This window comes from Porites lutea, chromosome 7, assembly GCF_958299795.1.
Source record: "Porites lutea chromosome 7, jaPorLute2.1, whole genome shotgun sequence".
In the NCBI taxonomy this organism is placed as follows: domain Eukaryota; kingdom Metazoa; phylum Cnidaria; class Anthozoa; order Scleractinia; family Poritidae; genus Porites; species Porites lutea.
The window spans coordinates 4,487,972-4,510,829 of NC_133207.1; the positions used below are offsets into that span (position 1 = coordinate 4,487,972).

The window sequence follows — 22,858 nt, forward strand, 5'->3', positions numbered from 1 at the left end:
CGACTATTACCTTTTTTTCATTCATTAGGAACATGCTATAAATTTGCTCTCCATTTGGGGAATTCAAAAGTCATACATGAGCTTCCATTTTTTCCCTTGCCCTTTTCCTTTACAGTGAGCAGCCATAGGGAGCTTGCTTGCTTGCTAAGTTTTTTTAAACGCCTTGTTCTGTGTACCTTGACATTACAATGTTCCCCATTGTTAAATCAGAGAATGGAACTCCCCAGAAAAACAAAACTTTGTGTGAGAGAGGAGTATAGATACTAGCACTATAGGCTTTAATAATTAAATTAAGACATTGAAAAACAACCTTGATTTTTCATTTCAAAGTAGATAGCCCATGCTGAAGAATATTAGATTCTGCTGAAGGTTATGCATTGTAAAAGAAAAAAAAAACAAGCGAAAACTAATTCAAAGAAACAATATCCAGCAACCATATTCTCATTGACTTTGAGTGCTCACTGGGACAGGAGGGAATGGCTGCAAGCAGGGAATTGAAAGTCTCTTGCATGTCCTATTATTTTTGTTTATTTCCCTAATGATGTCATCTCAGGCCATATATATGTGCACATGCAGCTGTTCATTGTACAGATTATTTTCTGTATAGTGTGTTCTCCTAGATATTATCTAGAATCTCCTAAAATTATTTATTGTACAGAAAACATAGCCATTCTTCCTATAAGTCCTAGAAAGATGATGTCCAGAATTTGACATGACTTCTTTACCACTGACTGAAAACACCAAAAAGTAACAGCCCTTTATTCAAGGTTAGAGACTTGTCATTATAAAGAGGGGGAGGGCCAGTTAATAACTTTCATGAAGGGAAATTGGGGCACATGCATGAATTCGATTCATGCTAGCATACCACAATGGATTTTTTTAGGGGGGAAGCAGAAATGTGTTTTTCAAAGGGCAGGTTAGGATTTGAACATAGCCTACTTCCATAGCACCAGTTCTCTCCCACTCCCCCCCCCCCTCCAATATCCCCCTCAGCCTAACATTTCCACACTATAGTGCCCAAATCCTGTTCATTAAGGGCCCAAGTGGCAACTAGAATTCTTCACCACATCTTTTAACATGCCAATCATAACTAAGACATCTTCGAATTTCTTTTGAAAAATTGTTTATAACTACATCACGTGTTTTGCCACGCCCCTGTTTTATCAAGAAATCATTTGATTCGAAATCCCCACTAGATAGAGAGCCAACCGTTTTCTTGTCTTTATCCATCTTGAATGCGGTGTCAAATAATTTATACCTAGGGAAAGTCACCTACACCTTTCAGAAAGCGAAGTTAAATGGGTTGAAAAAAAAATCGCGATGACGTTTCACTGCCGTTGTCGTCGTGCTTGCGTAAACTCCCTTTCTCGGTTTTGTCACCATCTTTATTATCTTGATTCACTCGTAGGTTTATCAAACCTGTCCGCGGTCAGGGGGTTACTGTTTAATGCAGGTTTGACTGCATGTATTCGTTTGAATCACAACCGAAACTTCCCAAATCACTACTCCATTTCCGGACAAAATTATCACAGCGGGAAGGATGTTAGACTATGAGTTGTCCCTTAGTTTCCTCAGGGATAGTACGCGAGCGCACGTGAAACTCACCACCAGATGATACGTGGAGAGTAGAGAGAATGCGGTGACAAGTTCGGCAGCGTTCTATTGATCGTATTCTGGAATAAGGAAACGCAAAGGATTAAGTGTTAAAAATATCTTGCCCCGTTTCTTGGACTACTTGGAATATTTTTTGTTTTACTCACTTTTTATAAGATAAATTAGATAAATCGTTCATGAAGTAAAAATTTGTAAAACTGAAATACAGTATAAAACTATACGCTGTGTCTACATGTCCAGCAGCCGGGAAGGGTCTTAAAGAAACAAAATGCCCAACAGTCCAAAATGTTTCAAGAATTTCTGCACAATCCCTTTTTCTGATCCTCTGAAAGTATTATATCATCATTTAGAATTACCAAGCGGTCAGCAAAACAAGAATCGCTTCGCAGCTGAGTAGTTGTGGTTTCTTGGGAATAGAGTATAGTCAGGAGCATAATCAGCAGGAGTCCTCGTTAAACGGGTCAGCATTTCTTTTTACTTGATGAATTCATTTGATAAAGATTTTGCCGGGACTAAATGCTGATGTGGTTGATAGCTTGTTGAATATCACTGTGACTGTATGGTGGAATCAGCTCAAATGGCGTTGTCCTCACCAAATTTCCCCGTAAGTGTCGTATATCCTGGACCTTAAGATGATTCATCATGGCCAGAAATAGCTGAGAAATAGCCATGGCCCGGGCCAAGTTCCCCAAGGGGACCGCCGCAAAAACACTCATCCGGTCTGAGTGACAGTCCCCACCAAGCCTAACCCTTTGTTGTCTGTCTTTTAAAAGTCTGTAATCCGATTCATGGTGGTAGCTTTAGGCATTGCACCCAAGCTATGGAGTTTGGCCACTAGCGTCTAGCTAGCAGTAAGTGCTAAGGTCGTGGGTGATCCAGGCTCCAGGGATTAAATTATACTGTTTAGGATCTGTAGATGATAGAACTGTGGGCTTCACGGATTTGTTGATGACAACGGCTTCAACGGTATTGGATAATGTGGATGTTACCGTTATTGGTCTCAAATCCTTGTCAAACACAGTCGCCGAAATGTCAGGAATGACACCAGGCTTCCAAGCACGAAGACATCTACATTCTGGAAGGAAAAGTTCAAGATATAGCGATTGGTGCTGCCAGTGTAACAAACATTTTAAGCATTACCTAGAAGTCCATATAATGTTCTCACAGGTAGAACTTTCCTCGCAACCGATAAATATGTGACAGGAATTGAATAGTCACCATCGGGTACATGAGCACAGTTCGCTAGGGGCATGTTCTCCTTCCTAACGATTAGAAATGTCTCACGTATCTTTCCCTCTTAAAACAGCCTCTTTACAGACATAGTCAGGACGGATACCCAACACCAGGTCACGCCTATTGTTTGTTCATCATCGTAAACGATGACTACGGACATCACGAGGTGTGGCATTTACTGCGAAATAATACTGTAAATTTCTTCACTACAACTTTCTTGCCTCAATTGTCTCACTGCCTCTCCTTTTCTAATTACTTTCACGAAGTTGTGGTAGATGTTCGCAGATCTGGAAAGATTGCTGCAAATATACGTGAACTTGTCAACGGACTTGAGTGTCTCCTTTTTGACAGTGATAGCTGGTACCACTTACCCCTTCTAAGGGGTAGGCTGGTGAAGAACTTGAGTATTTTTGGTACTAACTGTTAGACCAAAGTTGTGGGAAGGATTAGGAAAGCAGTCGACAGTCGATACTCATTTCAACGGGGACTCGGTGACAGCGTTGAGCATCCAGTCATCTGCGAAAAAGACATCACACACAATAGCCTCATTGAGCTTGGTCATTGCCTGTAGCCTACCCAAGTAAATAGTCTTTCATCGGTCCCGTACCTAGTAATAAGGATACCACCACCACTTTCTTCGACGTTGCAGAAGAAGTCCGCCAACAAATTGACTGTTAGCATCCTGCTTAACAGTATGGAGGTAGCGACACAGCCTTGCTTGAGTTCGTTAGTGACTGGAAATGCTTCAGAGGAGTTTCCATTGTCCAGTACTCGAGCAAACATGTCATCGTGGAAATGACGCACCATACTGTTGAACGTATCTGGACAGCCAAAGTTGCCACGATTTTCCACACTCCCTAGCAGTTGACAGTGTCAAAGGCCTTTGTCAGGTCTATAAACTTTATGTCGAAATTTCTATACTGCTCTTGGCACTTTTCCTGAAGTTGCCGTGCAGCAAACGGCACCATGTTGGCAGTTTCACAGCCCTTCCAGAAGCCATACGCACTCTCTGGGAAGTGGCCATTGGTTGAAGAGGATTCTTGCAAGGATCTTGCCAGCGATGACTATCAGAGGAATCCCTCCGTGATTGCCGCACGATTGCCTGTTTCACTTTCACTTATATAGGTGGGCAATGGCTTCAACGTTGATGGACTAGGGCGTATTTAGGACGCTGATGAAATATTCCACCCAACTCTCCAGGATGGCGTTCTTCTCACTATGTAGCGTTGTTCCCTCTAGTGGTGATGTTCCAGAGGACTGAGGCCCATAAATGTTTCTCACGGCATTATAGAAGCGTTTAGTTTTGATATTGTCAGCATCTGCCTTTTATTGAAACAGGAGTCACAGCGCCTTGAGGTTAGTTGTACATGTTGAGTTTTCAGGTAATTCCCGGCAGTCTGCTCTGCACATCGCCCTTGTCACTCTAACGTCCTGCCCGTCTCTTCTCCAGACAAGAACATAATCGATCAGATGCCAGTGCTTGCCGCGTGGGTGCATCCACCACGTCTGTGTGCAGGTGGGTAAACGATAAACTGCATGTGAGATGCACAGGTCTCCAAAAGTAACAGTCCATTACTGTTACATGTCCTAACCCCATTTCTCCCTATGACTCCCTCCATTGCCCACTCTAGCATGAGAGGCGTAGACAATAATGCGTTTGTCCTACTTTGGCACGCCTTCGATGATGTCTTTTAAGTCCTTGTAGAATTTATATTTCATCTCCTCAACATTCGTCATTGTTGGAACATATTTACTGATAACAGGGGCGTAACGGTTTCCTCGGCGAGAGAGCCGAAAAGCCATGAGGCGATCGTTGATTCCTTAGGGAATTTTATTAAATGTACTGATCAGATATATTTTGACGGCAGATCCCACTCCTGGTTGACGATGTTCTTCACTGTAGCGATCGATCGAGAAAAAGTCAGGCTTCGATCAGCTGACTTTTATTTGCTAACCTTGTCTCACTACGCTGGGATATGAATGTTGTATCTGCCCAGTTCTCTTGCACTTAGAGCTGTCCGTCTCAGGTCTGTAAACTTTGGTGCTGTCCATGAGCGTATGCACATTCCATGTGCCGATCGATCGCGATGTGAGCTTTGTTTTCGTCGTGATGTTTCGACCGCATAGATAGGATCCCTCCTGCCGCGGTAAGCTAAGGCAGCCTTTGTTGGGAGCATATTTTCTAGCCCCTTCCTTAGGTGATGGAGGAACACAGAAGAATTCCTAAAGGGGAATGCTCAGACATTTAGGGAAGATGCCGAACTCCACCGCTCCTTCAGTCCAGTAGCGAACGAACCTAGTATGTTGTGACCACAGCTTCCAGCGGCAGTGAATCTGCACCTGCGGCCTCGTCACACGCCCTTTGCGACAGAGCTTTAAGGATGAGTGGGTATGATATCTCAGTCACTTGCACGTGAATTGGATTAAGGTGTGGAAGAGTTGCGCCGTGTCGTTAGCCTCACTCTCTCGCCCTGAAAGTTTACGCCCTTGCACGGGACATAGGCGAGGTGGCTGGAGATAAAGCAGGAAGCTTTACAGCACCAGCTGCATGCGAACCGTTGGCTCATAATAAGCTCATTCGTCCTGCTGGGTGACTCCACACCATTCTACAATTTAGGGGCCGCAACCAAAATGGCTCAGTTCTAGCTCTTTGATAAGGCAGAGTAGTGAACGTGACCCTGATCTTATAGTTCGTGATGGATGATGGACTTTTATTAGAGACTTCAAGTAGTCTACCAACTGGCCATTTATGGTCTTGTAGTGAGGTTAAGGGGAGACTGTTGAATTCACTCCTTTTCTGAACTGGTAGCCAGGGCACGTTTTTTTGATAAAGGCGTGCAATGGTCGAAACGTCACTAGAACACATCATATAACGCACTGCAGTATTCTGAATTTTTGGAAGTTTATCTTTTTGATATTAAGGTATGCCATATAAAACACTGCAGTAATCTAATCGAGAAACAACAAGAGCATTAATTAACCAAGTAAACATCCTATTGATCTTATTGCTGGAGTAGCAATTTTACAAACTTCATTGATGTGAGCACTAAACGACAAATTATTATTCATTATGAAACCTACGTTTCTAGCTTTCTTCTTAAAGTCAATTCCTGTAAATGTAATGGTTGCTTCGTAAACCATGATGGGAAATGATTGCGTAGCTTAGGCCTGTGCCAATTGTGCTCGGCAACTTTTCAGCAACTTTTAGCGTTTGGAGCAACTAAGTCGAGCAACCGAGAGTAATTTTTGAGCAAAGTATAGGTTTAGAGCACATATCAAGCACGAAAAAGTCAACGATTTCATAGAAAACTTCAAGGATAGTCCTCTCTGCTAAATGTTTTAGCAACCTTAAAACACACAACCTCTCACTTGTCCACGTTTCGCGGGCCTGAAAAGGAAATTATTACCGTATGAACAATTAATTAATATCCTCAAATCTTCTCCCATATTAGTGAGCGATACTCTAAATCTGGCTTCAAGCAATTTTTCTTGACCGTAAGCCTCTAAGCCTGTAAGCCCTGTAAGCTTGTAAGCCCTACAAGCCCGAAAGCCCTGTAAGCCCGCACGCCCTGTAAGCCTGTAAGCCCGTAAGCCCTGTTAGCCCTGTAAGCCTGTAAGGCCTGTAAGGCCTGTAAGCCCTGTAAGCCTGTAAGCCCTGTAAGCCTGTAAGCCCTGTTAGCCCTGTAAGGCCTGTAAGCCCGTAAGCCCTGTAAGCTCTGTTAGCCCTGTAAGCCCGTAAGCCCTGTTAGCCCCGTAAGCCCTGTAAGCCCTGTTAGCCCTGTAAGCCCTGTAAGCCCTGTTAGCCCTGTAAGCCTGTAAGGCCTGTAAGCCCTGTTAGCCCTGTAAACCCTGTTAGCCCTGTAAGCCTGTAAGGTCTGTAAGCCCTGTAAGCCCGTAAGCCCTGTAAGCCCTGTTAGCCCTGTAAGCCCGTAAGCCCTGTTAGCCCTGTAAGGCCTGTAAGCCCGTTAGCCCTGTAAGCCCGTAAGCCCTGTAACGCCTGTAAGCCCATAAGCCCTGTTAGCCCTGTTAGCCCTGTAAGCCCTGTAAGCCTGTAAGGCCTGTAAGCCCTGTAAGCCCGTAAGCCCTGTAAGCCCTGTTAGCCCTGTAAGCCCATAAGCCCTGTTAGCCCTGTAAGGCCTGTAAGCCCGTAAGCCCTGTAAGGCCTGTAAGCCCGTAAGCCCTGTTAGCCCTGTAAGCCCTGTAAGCCCTGTAAGCCCGTAAGCCCTGTAAAGCCTGTAAGCCCTGTAAGCCCTGTAAGCCCGTAAGCGTTAGCCCTGTAAGCCCTGTTAGCCCTGTAAGCCTGTAAGGCCTGTAAGCCCTGTATGCCCGTAAGCCCTGTTAGCCCTGTTAGCCCTGTAAGGCCTGTAAGGCCCGTAAGCCCGTAAGCCCTGTTAGCCCTGTAAGCCCTGTAAGCCCGTAAGCCCTGTTAGCCCTGTAAGCCCGTAAGCCCTGTAAGCCCTGTAAGCCAGTAAGCCCGTAAGCCCTGTTAGCCCTGTAAGCCCTGTAAGCGCTGTAAGCCCTGTTAGCCCTGTAAGCCCTGTAAGCCCTGTAAGCCCGTAAGCCCTGTAAGCCGTGTAAGCCATTTAAGCCCGTTAGCCCTGTAAGCCCGTAAGCCCTGTAAGCCTGTAAGCCCTGTAAGCCCGTAAGCCCTGTAAGTCAGTAAGCCCTGTAAGCCCTGTAAGCCCCTAAGTGACGTTGCCATGGCAACTACTTTTAGATGAAGGAATCTAGCTAATTTTAAATAAGAGTAACCCTTATGTTAATTTCGAATCTGTAAGCCTTGTTAGCCCTGTAAGCGGCTTACACGAAAGCTTACGCTGAAAACCTGTCCGTAAATCGTGCCTGGTATACCCATAACCGCTGTGTGTCTGGGCCAGGTTTGGTCAAGATTTTTAATTTGTGTATGTATCATAAAGTGTCTTTTTTTGGATACGGAGTTTCGAAGTCCCAAGGGAAATGGAAAAAAAGTTCGAAATACCGAGGTTTCGAAATAAGTGGGGAAGCGTAAAATTTAGACTGTTCACAGTCCCCTATTTTTTCGTGAGATCGTTGAGATACAGCGCGTCTTTTAATGACAGCCATCTTGGTTTTCAAATGTACCGAGGGGGCAGGCGTCGGGGATTATGGCTCCCAAACCGCCCCCTTCCCCCTAAGTAGTTTTGACACTCATGCAAGATGCAGCCCGAAACGCAAAGCGCTCGATCTCGACGATCTTACGGAAAAATAGAGGACTGTGAACAGTCTACGTAAAATTGGTAACAATGAATCATTTTTTAATAAAAAACGTTTGTTATCACCAAACAAAATTTAGAACATTACTTTACAATGCCGAATGATCAGAATATAGACAGCAAAGTTCATACATGAATATTTCAGCCGGAAGAACAGTTCACTAACAGTGCGTTTTGTTTTGTAATTGAATAACACAGCTGGAATTTCTTAGCGGGACACTGTACGTGAGTCAGGCATTGTTTAGTCATTAATTACGCAACACGAGCTTAAATAAAATGCAATACGTTTCCAGCTGTGCTCTTATGTACGTATTCTGTTTTTGAAGTTCGAAATGAAGGGAGGGAAAGAACGATGAGTTCGAAATAGCGGGGAATTCGAAATAACCGAGTTCTTAATAGCTGATAGTAAATGACTGAAAACATAAGGGTAAATCCAAGAGAATTCGATCTTCCTTCGAAATAGCGGGGACTTCGAATTAACCGAGTTCGAAATAGCGGGGTTCGACTGTATTTCGTTTTCTGTCATTTTTCTTTCTTTCCTTTTTTCCTTTTTTTTTATTTGAGAGACATTTGTCTTATTTGTTATGAAGAAAAGTGAATAAAATCGTGATAGATCATGACACACGTCTTATGATGGATGAAATACTTTCTCTTCTTTCAATCAACGTACGGCCGTTATGACCGTGTGTTGAGTGGTCCTCGAAATTTTAATCGACTATTAAAGTAAAAATAAAAGACATCCGATCCCGGTTGATGGATGCGAAGCACCGTGTCGGCATTGCAAGTGAATCATGCCCGCAACACGAGAGCACGGGCAGGTTTGGTTGGAAGTTGAAACAGCAGATGCAATGGTGGACGGTATTGATGACTACAAACTTATTCATGTCGGCGATGTAACTAGACCAACGCGTGGACATGTTCCGCAAAGTGATTTTTTGTTTATAGGGTTTTGCGGTATTTGTTATTCTAATTTTGACAAGTGGTCGTGGATCCATGAATGTGAATAAAAATATGATTTTTAAGAACAACGCTTACCATTCAGAGAAGAATAGACAATATACAATTTCTTCTAATCGGAAGAGAAATCATATCCCACGCGAAGAATACACACTAAACCTATGCAAGAACCACAGGGTCGCCATTCAAACGATGCACCTGATGGTAAACGATCGAAATACTCTTTGCATTCCCAACACAAAAAAGCATTCCGTATCTGGCCATGCATGTCTTTATCGACTTGTCTCGGTAATCGATTCTGCAATTCTCTGATGGTTTGAATGTATTTTCGATTGGTCGTCAACGATCGCATTTACGAAGACGTTTCATTTCGTTTTGATATTCAGTTCCAATACATTTTTTCCTCCATCTCGGGTGTCCGAGAAGGATGATCCAACCACCTTGGCGCGAGACAAGGCCTGTTTCAACCTGTTGATTTGCAGGGTTCGAGTATTCTTCAATTGTCTTTTTAATCTGCATGCTATTTGTTGTTCGTCACAGCGTTTTTCGTTTACGAGCGATTCCTTTTTTACTTCGGACAAATCCGTCATGACACACATGCACACACCCACCCATACACGTTATATTGACGAACCAAATCTCTTTTTTGTTTTTTATAGACAATCAATTATTTCATCTACTTTTTTTTCTTTTGGACAAGAAAACGATCAAGTGTTGAAAAGATTTTCATTTTTATTTGTCTTTATTGAATTTATTTCCTCTTGGTTTGTCTCCCGGCTGATAATGCAAACAGAGAACCAAAATTTAATTTCGTAGGAAGGTGATTCGAAAAGTATCTTTTTTAGATTATACCCCTAATTCATTGTTACTATGACAATGAGATATGAGTCTCGGACGACCTCCATCATTTCCGTCCAGAATTAGTTGACAGAATTTGATGAAAGATCAATGCATTTTTCCTTTGGTGATCACTGGTTTTGTTCTCAGAACCATTTTCCTTGATTAGGTATGACATTGTAGGGTAGTGCCACCGAGGTCTTCATGTCTGACCCTGTTCAAGGCAAACTCTTTTATTTTGGTACTCTGTTGAAGACAAGGTGCCTTGCCTTGCTTACTTTTAAGAGTTGCCTAGTTCCTATTATTCCGCAAAGGTCCATGGTAAGGTGTTTCGGGTCACGTAGTCCGAGTGAAGAGGTTTCCTGCCTGTTTGCCTTGGATATGTCAACGCTGAAGTGAATTGACAAAAAGGGCCTGGGAAAACACCGTTGATGGACTAGGCGGGTTTAAGAGGATGACCTAAACAAAACAGGGACCAACTCTAGATTCTAGATGTTAAGGGGGAGGGGGGGGTGCCCTATAAAAGTGACGGGGGTGCTTGTGCTTATCGTACATTTTAGCGGTTTCAATTTGTGGATTGGTACCGCTTAAGGTGCTAAAATCTAAAGGGACTGCTGCCAGATAAAGTGATACCATTTATTAGGATAAAGTGACTTATGACAATACTTTCAAAGAGTCCTTGAGCAGAAAGTGTTCGAAAGTTATCTTTATTACTGTTAAGATTTGCAGTGCCAGTCATATAATTTGTTGTTGTTTAATTGGTACCTCTTAGGGGTGGAAATGAATTTGGGACACGCCCATAAAACAAGATTCTGGTACCTGTCAAGGGTGTTCTCGAAATCTTCTGACGACCACCCCGTCACTTTTATAGGGGAGTACCCCCCCCCCCCCTCCACCTTGGGCTCTAGGTGTCTGCTAAAGGGAGGTGTAGTGGAAGAAAGATTCCCTTGTACTGTCGATTACATGTAAGAGTGCCCACCTCACATTTTTGCATTACACGAAATTTATTGTTGTCTTAAAGGCACTGGATTATTTTGGATGAGAAAGACACCTTCGTTATCCAGCGCAAAGACCCAAAGTTAGCGCTTGTCATCTTCAAAATGAGTAACAACCGGTACAGTACCTTTGCCTGAATGCCCCGAAGATGAAAACTCTCAAACCGAACATCGAGAAAGAGAGTGGGGTATTTAGGAGAATAAGCTGCTTTGACTTTTTTCATGTAGTGATTAAACAAATACTAGTATCTACTTAAAGAAAGCGACTCTGTCACTATATTGCTGCACGCTCACCTGCGGGATTGTGATTTTCCTTAAATTACTACATGAACTGGGAAGATGAGTGCTTGAGCAGGTTTTGGATATTTCTGTTCAAGATGAATTTTGGATTCAAATTGTACCTTCATTATGGAGAAATTTAGACCAATTTTTGAGACATTGGCTGTGATAGTTACCAGTATAGGCAATTAATTGATCAGCCAACACGTATAACACAGCTCACATCATCTATTATTGATTTGCTTTTTAACTAATCATCCGTGGAATTTTTCGGACTCCGGAGTCACCGATATCGGAATCAGTGATCACTGTCTGGTGTATGCAATAAGAAAGATTTGTATCCCCAAATCAAATCCAAAGACTGTAACGAGCAGATGCTTTAAAAATTTTATTCCAGATAGTTTTCGAACTGATTAATCTATGGTCCCGTGGCATCTGATTGAACAGGAGCATAATCCTGACATTGCTTGGGATATATGGCAACATATGTTCTTAGACATTGCTGATAGCCATGCACCACTTAAGAAGAAGAGAGTGAAAGAAATCTCTTCCCCCTGGATTACTCCAGAGCTAAAAAGGCTAATGTTTCGAGAGACAAACTCAAAAAATTAGCCTCAAGGTTCCCAACAGATGGCAATAGGACCTCTTACAAACACATGAAGAATAAGGTTAATTATGAAATTAAGAATGCTAAAATGAACTATTACAATGCCTCCTTCAAAGGTAACCGCAGAAACATAAAGAATACTTGGAAAGGAATTAATAGACTAATTGGAAATGAACCTAAATTTAATAAGATAACTCAGCTGGACACTGGGGATACTGTAAATACTGACGCCATCGAAATCAGTAATATAATCAACACGCATTTCTCCAAAATAGGACCTTCCTTAGCCTCTGAAATTAAAGATACATCGAGTAATTTTACTGATTATATTACCCCCGCGGAACACATTTTTAATTTGGCAAAAGTATCTTGCCAGGAGGTCTTCAATTTAATTCAAAAAAAATACCGAGTAATAAAGCCAATGGTCTTGATAACATCTCAGCACGTCTCCTGAAAGAAGCGTCTCCCATAGTTACTCGCAGTCTAACTTTTACAATAAATCAGTCAATTACCACTGGAATATTTCCAAATGCTTGGAAACGAGCTAGAGTTTCGCCAATATTTAAAGAAGACCTCAGGACTGATCCTAACAACTACAGACCTATCTCAGTTCTGCCTGTAGTAAGTAAATTAATTGAAAGAGTTGTTTTTAATCAATTATATGAATATTTAAATAATAATAACTTGTTAACTGAATCACAATCTGGCTTCAGACCTATGTTTTCCACTGAAACAGCTTTACTTGAGGTTACGAATGAATGGCTATGGAATATTGACAACAGTCTCTTAAATGGTGTGATATTCCTGGACTTGAAAAAAGCTTTTGATACCATGGATCATGCTATCCTTCTGGGAAAGCTCTATGGGGTCAGTTCTCAATCTCTTAACTGGTTCCAGTCCTATCTATCTGACCGAAAGCTACAAACGTTCATTGATGGAGTTCAATCTGATTTCTGTAATATAACATGTGGTATTCCACAGGGGTCTATTTTAGGCCCTCTCTTATTCACTATTTATATTAATGATCTCCATTCATGTAATTTGTTTTCAAAACCCAGAATGTATGCAGATGATACTACCCTTACCACATCTGCAGAAGACCCATGTGTCCTTGAACATAAAATGAATTATGATATGAATTTAATCCAGTCATGGCTGTCAGCAAACAAATTAACTTTAAATGTTAAAAAGACTAAATATATGCTTATAGGGAGCCAATTTAAGTTATCCCAAATAAATAGTGACTTCACATGTACAGTCAAAGTCAATAATACACCCTTAGAAAGAGTAATTAAACATAAATCCCTTGGAGTTCAAATTGATGAATCTTTGAACTGGCGCCCACACATTCATACCATTTCAAAGAAAATATCCGCTGGTATTGCTATCTTAAGGCGTGTAAGTCATTTTATACCATTTGATACTAGAATGAATATGTACAATGCACTGGTAATGCCATATTTTAATTACTGTGGTGCCGTATGGGGTAATATCAATAACGGACTAGCAGACACACTTCAAGAGCTGCAGAATAGGGCTGCTAGAATTCTCACCTTTTCTAACTATGACGTTCGCTCAAGTGTTTTGTTGGATGAGCTTGGCTGGGGAAGGCTAGAATATGTAAGACTTAAACAGTTGGCTGTGACAATGTATAAAATCCATAATAATCTTTCCCCATCGTATCTGCGGCGGATCTTTACCAAAACCTCAAATGCACATTCACACAATCTTAGAAATTCTGAGTTAAATTATTATGTCCCCAGACCCAGAACTGAGTCTGCAAAAGGGAGCCTACACTACAGAGGATCTGTTCTGTGGAACAAGATTCCCTCAGAGATTAGAAAACTGCCTAGTTTAAATGTTTTTAAAACTTCAATTCATGGGAAAGATTTTTCTAATACACCATGACGCATTGTAACTCTTATTATTCATAATGTAAGTTTTTGTATTTTTAACATTATAGTCAATAGTTCCTTAGAGTATTTTAGTCTAGTTTTAAACACTATTCCTAGGAAGACCATGTAAAATGATACGATTTCGTGTATAAATAAAGATTGATGATGATGATGACGATATTCAGGTTGTGTAACTTTTGTATCTTCCGAGTCCATGGTAGGGGAGGTACTTTAAAAAATATTGAAAAAGATGGTGGTTTTGTGCAAATGTACGTTTTAAAAATTTAGTTGAAATTTCAGGTTTAAATGTTACACCCAGTACCAGCCCAAAAGTCATTTCATCCCCGCCACCTCTCCGCCCTCCCCCCAACCCCACCCCCCGCCCCCCCCCCCCCCCAAAAAAAAAATGGGGTGAGCAGGATTGATTACAGTTCTTCTGTTATTTGAGTCCCCAAAAGACTTCACTTGTCCATCGGGCAAGTAAAGAACAGAATTCACTAGCCTAATAGTAAAATCCTACTAGCCACTTGCTGTCGGACACTACTTCTCTGCATGCTGTTTGTTGGGTTATCATAATTTTTTGACATAGAAATTATTTGCATCCGAAAACCTAATAAAGTGGGAATGGATTATATCTGTCTTAAATGGCAATTCGAAATCGCTTTCAGTCGAATGTTGCGTAGAAACAAAAATGCGCCGTGACGTCAACTAGTGTATGACGTCATGGCGGACACCAGTAAAGATGAGAGCTGCGAGTTTGCAGCTCGCTAGGACGCACGCGCGGTTCACACACTGCGCGCGACAAGATTATAACCTCACTTCGCGAGGAATGAATTTTGAATTTTTTCAAACTTTGATGCGTTATTTCAGTTCGCTGAATACGTCAAATGTAGGCTAATTTCCCAGGAGTTGATTTCTTAGGAACCTCACTCAAGTTTAAAAAGAGAAAGAAAAATTCGTGGTCGCGTGTTTACGTTCTCCTTAAAACGTGCAATGAGGCACTTTCACGCCGTAATCTTGCAGTGACGGCAAAGAAATTTATATATAAAAAGTGTGATGCACGTGCAGAGTTGTTCTTTTGCTTATCTAAAAACCTATTGCTTTTTCGACGTTCTCGTCGCCTTCCGGCGCCGTTGCTAAAGCTCCCTAATAGCCACCGTGACGTCATGTGAAAACGACGTTTTGTAATGACCTCACGTGCATCTCGTGCTACCTTGCAGTTTGTCTTCCCCTGAATGCCGGGCTAAAGTTATGTTACGGTATTTTGATGAAATATCCATTGTTTTACGATTTGAACACGTCGCACTTATCACTTAACCTTGTTTAAAACAAACTCACACATGCGACAACCTGAGGAATGATTTTACTCAAGTTAACTTGGAAACCGTTTTTAGTTGAAAATATTAATCTGTGTTTGTACGTATATTTGTTTATTCACAGGATAAGGCTTCCAGAGGACATGGATCCAAGGGATGGACAATCCTCTCTATTCGGTGTCCTCGTAGCTCTAGAAGGGAGTGCTGTGGGCCGAGTTGTACAGCTAGGCGAGCCTGTAGCGATTTGCTCATAGACCAACTCATCGCTAAGCTTGTGCAACTTCATGAGAATTTTAAGTCCACAGTGAAAGCTAACTCTTTGGAGGACACACATTGACGCAGTAAGGAAGGTTGAAGAGTCTTCCAGTCAAAGACTATGAGTTAATGGTTTTGGTTATCATCAGTTTGATCATGGAAAAAACAAACAAATAATATCAATTCCTCTGACAGTAAAAGATAATAAAACTTAACGTTGTACTATATATGAGGTGCCAGTGGAGAAAAAAGAATAAATAAAACAAGACTCTCCCTTGGTAGTGTTCACATATAAGAGATTGCTTAGAGGTAGAAATTGCAGATTTTAGTCTCATACCGTAAATATTCTTCACCTTTTCATGCACAGCCATAAAAAGCATCTGTTGGCCCTATTAGCCCGTCTTGGAAATAGCCAATTTCCCTTTCTTTCATATCCTTTAACTAGTGAAATTCCTACTTTTTCATGTACCCGAAACCTAAAAAGGATACCATGAACTTGCGTGTCAAGCCATTCTGTATAGGCCGTCATAAAGAGTAACACTCCCCGCATCCCCCTCCCTGACCAGGAGACCAACAGGTCGTCAGAACTCCGTGGCCTGCTGTAGTGACACTGTGCTCTATTCCCTTGGAGTGCTGACCGACTTGTCCCCGTCTTTAACGACTTTCCCAGATAGTCTCACCCTACCGTAAAGTTCCCAAAGTAACAACCCCCCGAAAATAGCGATAAAATTTCACAGGTAAATGACAAAAGAAGCGGCCCTCCGAAAGGAGCGACTTCAAAAGGGATTTCCGTTATTACTAGAAATAACGGAAATTATAGTTACAAGCTTGACCAAACTGATCCGAGATTTATTTTTAACGGTTATAGTGAACTTTGACATTCCTCTGTGTAACTTAAAGGTACATTACATCGTTTTTTTTTTTCAAAAAGTCTTCCTTTAGTTTGTGAATACCCACACCGTAATATATATATATATAAAAAACAATAATATGAAATGAGTTTCTCCAAGTAAAAAATGTGGATGTTTTCACAATAGGACAATTGCACGATGACGTCATTTTACCACAACTACCAGAATCCTTGAGTTTGTTGTTTTCTTGTGCAAATTAAGGCTATTGTTCTTTAATGCTCAGCGGGATTGAAAAATTTAAATAACAAAGCAAAACCGAAATGAATTCTGGTTGTTGTAGTCAAATATCGTCATCCTATTGTCGCGAAATTATTATGGCTCGCACGACCGATGTACGATGCACGCTATTAGCTCTTCAGAAAGCAGGATACGTTGTGTAAACCTCTCTAGGTGTCCAGCCGCACCCAATGTTACATAACGTCCGAGTTCCAGCATGGCTACCTACTCCAAGTATATTTTAATGATTGGCGTGCCTATTGCCGTAGTTGCTAGTATAGGGGTACTGTGGTGGCAAAGGAAAAAGAAGAAGCCGACTTTAAACGTGGTGGGACGCGTTTCTGACCTGATCATTTATCCCGTCAAGTCGTGCAAAGGAATTCGCGTGTCCGAAGCAAAATGCTTCAAGGAAGGAATGGAGTATGATCGGTAAGCGTGATTTTGTTGCATTAATAGGATCCTCTCGATTGGATTACGAGATTGAGTATGAGTGCCAATGTTTAAACCAATTCCGTTTGCCTCATACAACGAGCTATCACACCAATTTCTTCCCTATTAAACTTTAATTTTTAGTGTAACTATATAACTATATTAGAAAGACTACTAGTTACAGGTCGGGGAATCAAATATAAAAGGCTCCAAATTCCAAAGTCATACTTTAATGCGATTTCGTTCTCATAACCAAAATGGATACCACGCGGAGCTAGTACTTAAATTTAAACAACATGGTATCTTCAATGATAGTCGGGCAATTAATTGAGTATGGACTTTGGAAACAATTAAGCTTATTTTGATAGCTCTAATATATATTATCAAGCCTCTTTGCTTAGCAATATACCGTTAAGCTGGAAGGAAGGTTAGGAATATTGCTTAAAATAGCAAATAAGTTTACACTGTAATTATATATAGTAAATTAAATCTGTTTTACCTGAAGTGGTGGGGGGAGTACTCATGTCAATTTTTGTTGGGTATGTGCCGCTGGCCTCTAAGAACCCCTACCCCATTATAGGTCTATTCTGTGGCCAATCAAAGACCCCTTCTTAGTCAGTTTTGGGCAAATGCAAGTTTTGTAATGTCTGTTTATTTCTGTCACTTGTTCAATGGCGAATGTTCCCAGTTTAAAATCCCTATTTACCAGAATGTTTGTTACCTCCAAAATCTTGAAAATTTGTGACCCCATTCTAGTAACTCTATTGAAAATGCAAACCCCATCATATTCATTCCAGCTGTGAAAATGTGACCTCACCTGGCAGCACATCTCCATTAGCCCAATACTAGGAAGTACCTCAGGGTTCTACCTTAAGGCCATGATCTGGATATGACTTGGTAGTGCATTCCATTTCTGTGCACCTTTGAGACAAGTGGTAACTTACATTTTAGCGGTACCAAACATCAAATGGATTCAATTGGTTTGATTCACACCCACCAAATGGCACTCATTTCTTTGCTAGGTGCTGGGTTATTGTGGATGAGAAAGATGTCTTTATCACTCAGCGTACACACCCACAATTGGCTCTGGTTGTTCCAGAAATTGAAGATAACCGATATCTCTGCCTAAATGCCCCCAAAATGAAAACCCTCAAACTGGATACTACAGACACTAGTGGAGAAGTCAAGAAATTAAGGTACTTTTACTTATATTCTGATATGTTTAATAGTGGTATTGGAGCTGCCTCTTGGGCAAAAGTTGTCAGGAGCCTCTAAAGGTTTTTTTTTTTTCAGAATGAAGTGAATTCTTCATGCCATAATTTCTTGCGAAACTCTATTCAGTGGCTAACCCCCATTAGTGGCTCAGTCAATTCCAAGCATACCCATCCCCCCACCCCCTGGGCATTTGAAAGGCATACATGTCATTTTTTTTCTGGAGCAGCAGCAAATGCTCCATGGTGGGGCCAGGTGGTTCATACAAAAACTCCACAGTGGGGCTTAAAAAGTGTGCAAATGTCCCCCCCCCCCCCCCACCTGGGCAACACTTATTGCATTTTCCTGTAAATGAGCTGCAAATGCCATATTTAACAGTGCAATATATAACTTGACAAAAAAATATCTTATTTTCCAACATTCATTTAACAACAATGGTACTTCAAATATCACTTACTTTATGATACACATCTATACCACCTTTTGAAACTCTTGACAAAGATTTTTCTAGCTATGCATTTTCTTTGGAGTCTGAACGATCAGTGAACAATCTCTTTGTTTGTTGTCAACCTCGTTCCCAGGGTTCTCTCCTACCCGCCCTACGGAGCGAGAGAGGAGAGAACCCTGGGAACGAGGTTGGTTTGTTGTCTGTCAGAGTCAATTATGAGAGCAGGGTATTTACTCCTTAACTTAAAACCTTAACTTTGTTCTCTGCTAATTTCAACGTAAGTGTTGCAATATTCCTTAAGTAATTACAGACAACTCTCTGTTTGGCTTTCCTACAAAACTATATACAATTTTTTATACTGCATCTTTAAGATGTTTTGCGATGTGTATCATGTCCTCTTTTCCTGTCCTCTCATGCGACTTGGAGTAGGTGATCCAGCCAGATTTAAACATTCCCCTGAGGTGAGAGAAATCTTTTGACAAAGATTAAAATAGCAATGAGTTGTCTTGTCTATCTAAATAGGCATATTTTTAAGTGAAATATTGAAAAAGGAACTATATAAACTGCATCTACAGGAATTGACAAATACTCACCCCCAGGCAGAGGTTTTCTCACAAATTTCCCCCTCCCCCTCCCCCCCCTCCCCTGCCAGGACCAACAAGATGCCAAATACCCGACAAATGCCCGAGGGGGGATGGGCATGCTTAGAATTGACTGAGCCATAAGGGGGCCACTTACCATTGACCCAAGGATGGCTGCTCAAGTATAATGGCCATTCAACTGTATTGTTATTCTCAACAGGGTGAAGAGGATGGATGGTGAAGGTCGTTATGTCGGAGATGAAGCAGCTGAGTGGATCTCGAATTATTTGGAAATGCCTGGCTGTAAGATCTATCAGCTCACAAAGCCAAGAATTATACTGGAGGATGACAAGTGGGGTAGTGTAGCCCAGCCTGGAGACACGGTACGGTGGTGTAAGATGAAGTTTATGTACAGGAAAAAGTCTTAATCCCTGAAGAGTTTGTATTAAGGCTGATTTAGACAGTATGATCTTTGTTTATGACTATCATGCGTAACTAGCATACGCCATGACTTCACGTCAGATTGTGTTGTGTAAATTAGACCCACGACATCCGTATGACAAGTGAGGACGTCATAAGTAAAAATTGTGTGCGTGTGCATGGGCAAATGCATGTTTTTCTGTTGTTGACAGTTCTCACTAGACGCCTCTCTAATGCGGGCACAAAGCAGTAGCTGCAGAATTAACTGTCGACAATTAAAGTCGGAACTAAGTATCGGCCATGTTGCAGGTCAAAATTAAATTCAGGTTAAAATGGTTTTAACCTAGTTTGATTCTCAATTGCATGAATTATAATAGGGCTTAAATACAAAGATTTAGGTGCAATCCATTTTATTTTGAACTGCAACATCCAGACTGAAAGAGTTTCCATATGGTGAGGAGAAAATTGTATGACTTTGTTATCTTATATAGAGCCAAGAGTAGAGTCCGTAAAAGAACAGTTTTTGCATCGCTGAAATCTTTCCCCAAACTATCCTGCGTGGCAGATATCAAAAGGGGAGAGGAAAGGCAGAGGAGATTCGTGCTTTTCTCCCCCTCCGCCTCTCCTTTTTTGCACCAGCAATGAACGCTACCCCTAACCCAACTACATGTGTGCAAATATTAGTAGTTGCTTAACCATGCTGGTGGAAACTTTGTTTTCTAACATAAACGTCTAACTGTGGAAGCTGGGGCCTGCACAAATACCTCAGCACCACTGCAACACAGGTACTTAGAAACAATTGGAAACCAACCAATTTTTAAAAACAAGTATTTTCCTTATGTCTTTGCAAGGCGGCATTTGGAGACTTTGCCCCATACCTGATCTGCAGTGAAGCATCCCTAGATGCACTGAATGAAGAGCTGCCATCGCCTGTCACCATGGAACGATTCCGTGCAAACATAATTATCAATGGACTCGAGGCATGGGAAGAGGTAAGTTTTGAGGGAGGACATATTAAACCAATATGGACATTTTTCTTATACAGTCTTATGGGTATTTTAAGTTGGATTAGTTGAAAGAGATGCAAAGAGATGAAGTCAATGTTAACATTTACCATGGTTGCCACAGGTCAGGAAATGATCAGGGAAAAAAAATTCCTCAAGGTCAGGGAAAAGTTTGTGAATTTCACTTCAAGTCAGGGAAGATTGAAATCTTTTCGAAGAAGTCAGGGAGAATTGAGGTTTTAAGAGTACATATTTATTCTTTCCCCTCTACTTTTATTGTTTTTATTGTTTCTAACGTTTAGAATTCTCTTTTACAATTTGCGGACATGAATCATGTTGTATTGGTAGAATATATTCTTGTTCATGGAATTGAACAACAAGTTGTTAAGGAACTATCAATTTGTGCACACTATGACTTGCTGAAACATAAATAAATGCGTGGAGAGAATGGCTGTGAGGGGAGTGTTGAGTCCATTATCAAGACTAATTTTTGAAATTGTTTGTTCTATTGGTCAGGAAAATTTTACATTTGTCAGGAAAAAGTCGGGGAATTTCAGGAACCTCTGCCTGTGGCAACCGTGATTTACATGGTTCTCAGTCATAACCCAAACGTTTGACTCAAACAAACGAAAGTGGCTGTTTATTTACCCCCTTTTCCCTTTAACCCCTGATACTCAGGGTAGTTGATGCTCTCTCAAAAGCCTAAAACTGACGTGTTTACAGAGACTCATGATTAATATCTTTGTTTTTTCGTCTGTCAAAAGGATAAATGGTCTGGAAAGAATATTCGAGTTGGAGACGTTGAATTTAGATTCCTGAAGGATTGTGGAAGGTAGGTTATTTTATCTTAGTGAGCAAATGCATTGTGTTGAAGTCCTACATCTAATCGCATAATTTTGGATGGAGGGTTCAAGTTATCTATTGCGTAAAAATAAACAGTTATTTTTCGTCCTTTAATTTGGACTATGAATTGCATTTATGTGAGAAACGTTTGAGACCTTCAAAGACTAACTATTCCTTAAACGTGATAGGTGTCTCTTCGTAACAGTCGATCCTGACCTGGGAGAAAAAGATGGAGAGGAACCTCTAGTTACCTTGAGAAGGTGAGATGGAGATTCTTTACCTTGCAGTCCAACGATATTCTACTTTCGAGACTTGAACGTTGCCTTGCCTTTCCTAGTCTGCTACACAGCCGTTTTTAGTGTCGTCACGCAACGCTCCTCCTTGTGGACAGGAGCGTTACGTGACGATACTAAAAACGGCTGTGTAGCAGACTACGCCTTACTCTACTGTACTTGTTCTTGCCAAAAAACAAACGGCAAAAAAGCGATAGGTTTAGATTAGCAAAATCACGCTTTTTTGGACATTCCTTTGCCGTCGTTGCACGACCACGACGTGAACACGTTAGGGAGTTCAGTTAAGCTACGACGACACAACGACAACGAAAACGTCACCTAAAAATTGAATTCGTGCCGTTTCAAATTTTATCGAGCTTATTCCATCTCGTTCAATTCGTCAATTGTTGGCAAATTTTTCAGGAGTCTGATTCTAAAGGACTGTATCGAAGTTCAGGAAAAGAAAGAGAAATTCGTTATTTTGTGTTTACGTCCTCCACAAAACGTTTCACGTCGTAGTAGTACAGTGACGGCAAAGAAATGTAGAAAAAGCGTGATGCAGGTGCAAAGTTGTTGTTTTGCGTAATAAACCAATTGCTTTTTTTGCCGTTCTCGTTGCCGTCGCCGTCGTCGTTGCTTAAGCTTCCTACTACATTCAAGAATTGGGCGTTGACTCGCTTTTTGACCCCCATCCCCCTTAGTACAGCTTATCACGTTACTTGAAGAGCCAGAGTTGAAAAGCATTTTGAGTTGATTGTTTTTTGGTTCACAGGATAAGGCTTCCAGAAGACAGGGATCCTAGGCAAGGACAATCCCCGCTGTTTGGTGTCCACGTAACACCAGAGGGGAGTGCTGTGGGAGGGAGTGTAAAGCTAGGAGATAGTGTGACTTTAGTGGCTTAGTCACAAGCCTTTGCGAATGACAAAAAAATGAAGTTTCTGCTTGGAGGTGACAAACCAGATGTGTGTAAAATTATGGACGTATTTGATAGTCTTGCAAGTAAGCAGATTGAGTTTTCACTACGAGGCACCCTTCATTTGCACTTAAATAGGCCTTTTTGCTGTATTTCATAATTTATTCTTTAGTTTTATGTTTATATCTAAATAAGTTGTGCTGATATTAAAACACTTACTATGTTTTTAATGTCGTTTTTCTCTTATGACGTGTATCTCCTGTTAACTGCTGTTATTGTTCATTCAAAACATTTATTGTTTGTGATTGGCTCAGATACCCCGGCCAGCTTGAGTTGACCAAATTTGGAAGACCTTTGGATATCCGGTAAAGTGACGTCAAAAGTATAGGC

The 22,858-nt window shown here is 41.2% G+C and overlaps 1 protein-coding gene across 1 annotated transcript; it reads left to right on the forward strand.

Moving 5' to 3' along the window:
• Positions 1 to 16,534: 16,534 nt before the first annotated feature.
• On the forward strand, positions 16,535 to 22,702 carry LOC140944117 (mitochondrial amidoxime-reducing component 1-like). Its single transcript, XM_073393240.1, has 7 exons — positions 16,535 to 16,775; positions 17,798 to 17,971; positions 19,237 to 19,399; positions 20,288 to 20,428; positions 21,205 to 21,272; positions 21,472 to 21,543; positions 22,328 to 22,702. Exons 1-7 carry the CDS (start codon positions 16,564 to 16,566, stop codon positions 22,455 to 22,457), a joined length of 960 nt encoding a protein of 319 aa, XP_073249341.1. The 5' UTR covers positions 16,535 to 16,563; the 3' UTR covers positions 22,458 to 22,702.
• Positions 22,703 to 22,858: the final 156 nt, after the last annotated feature.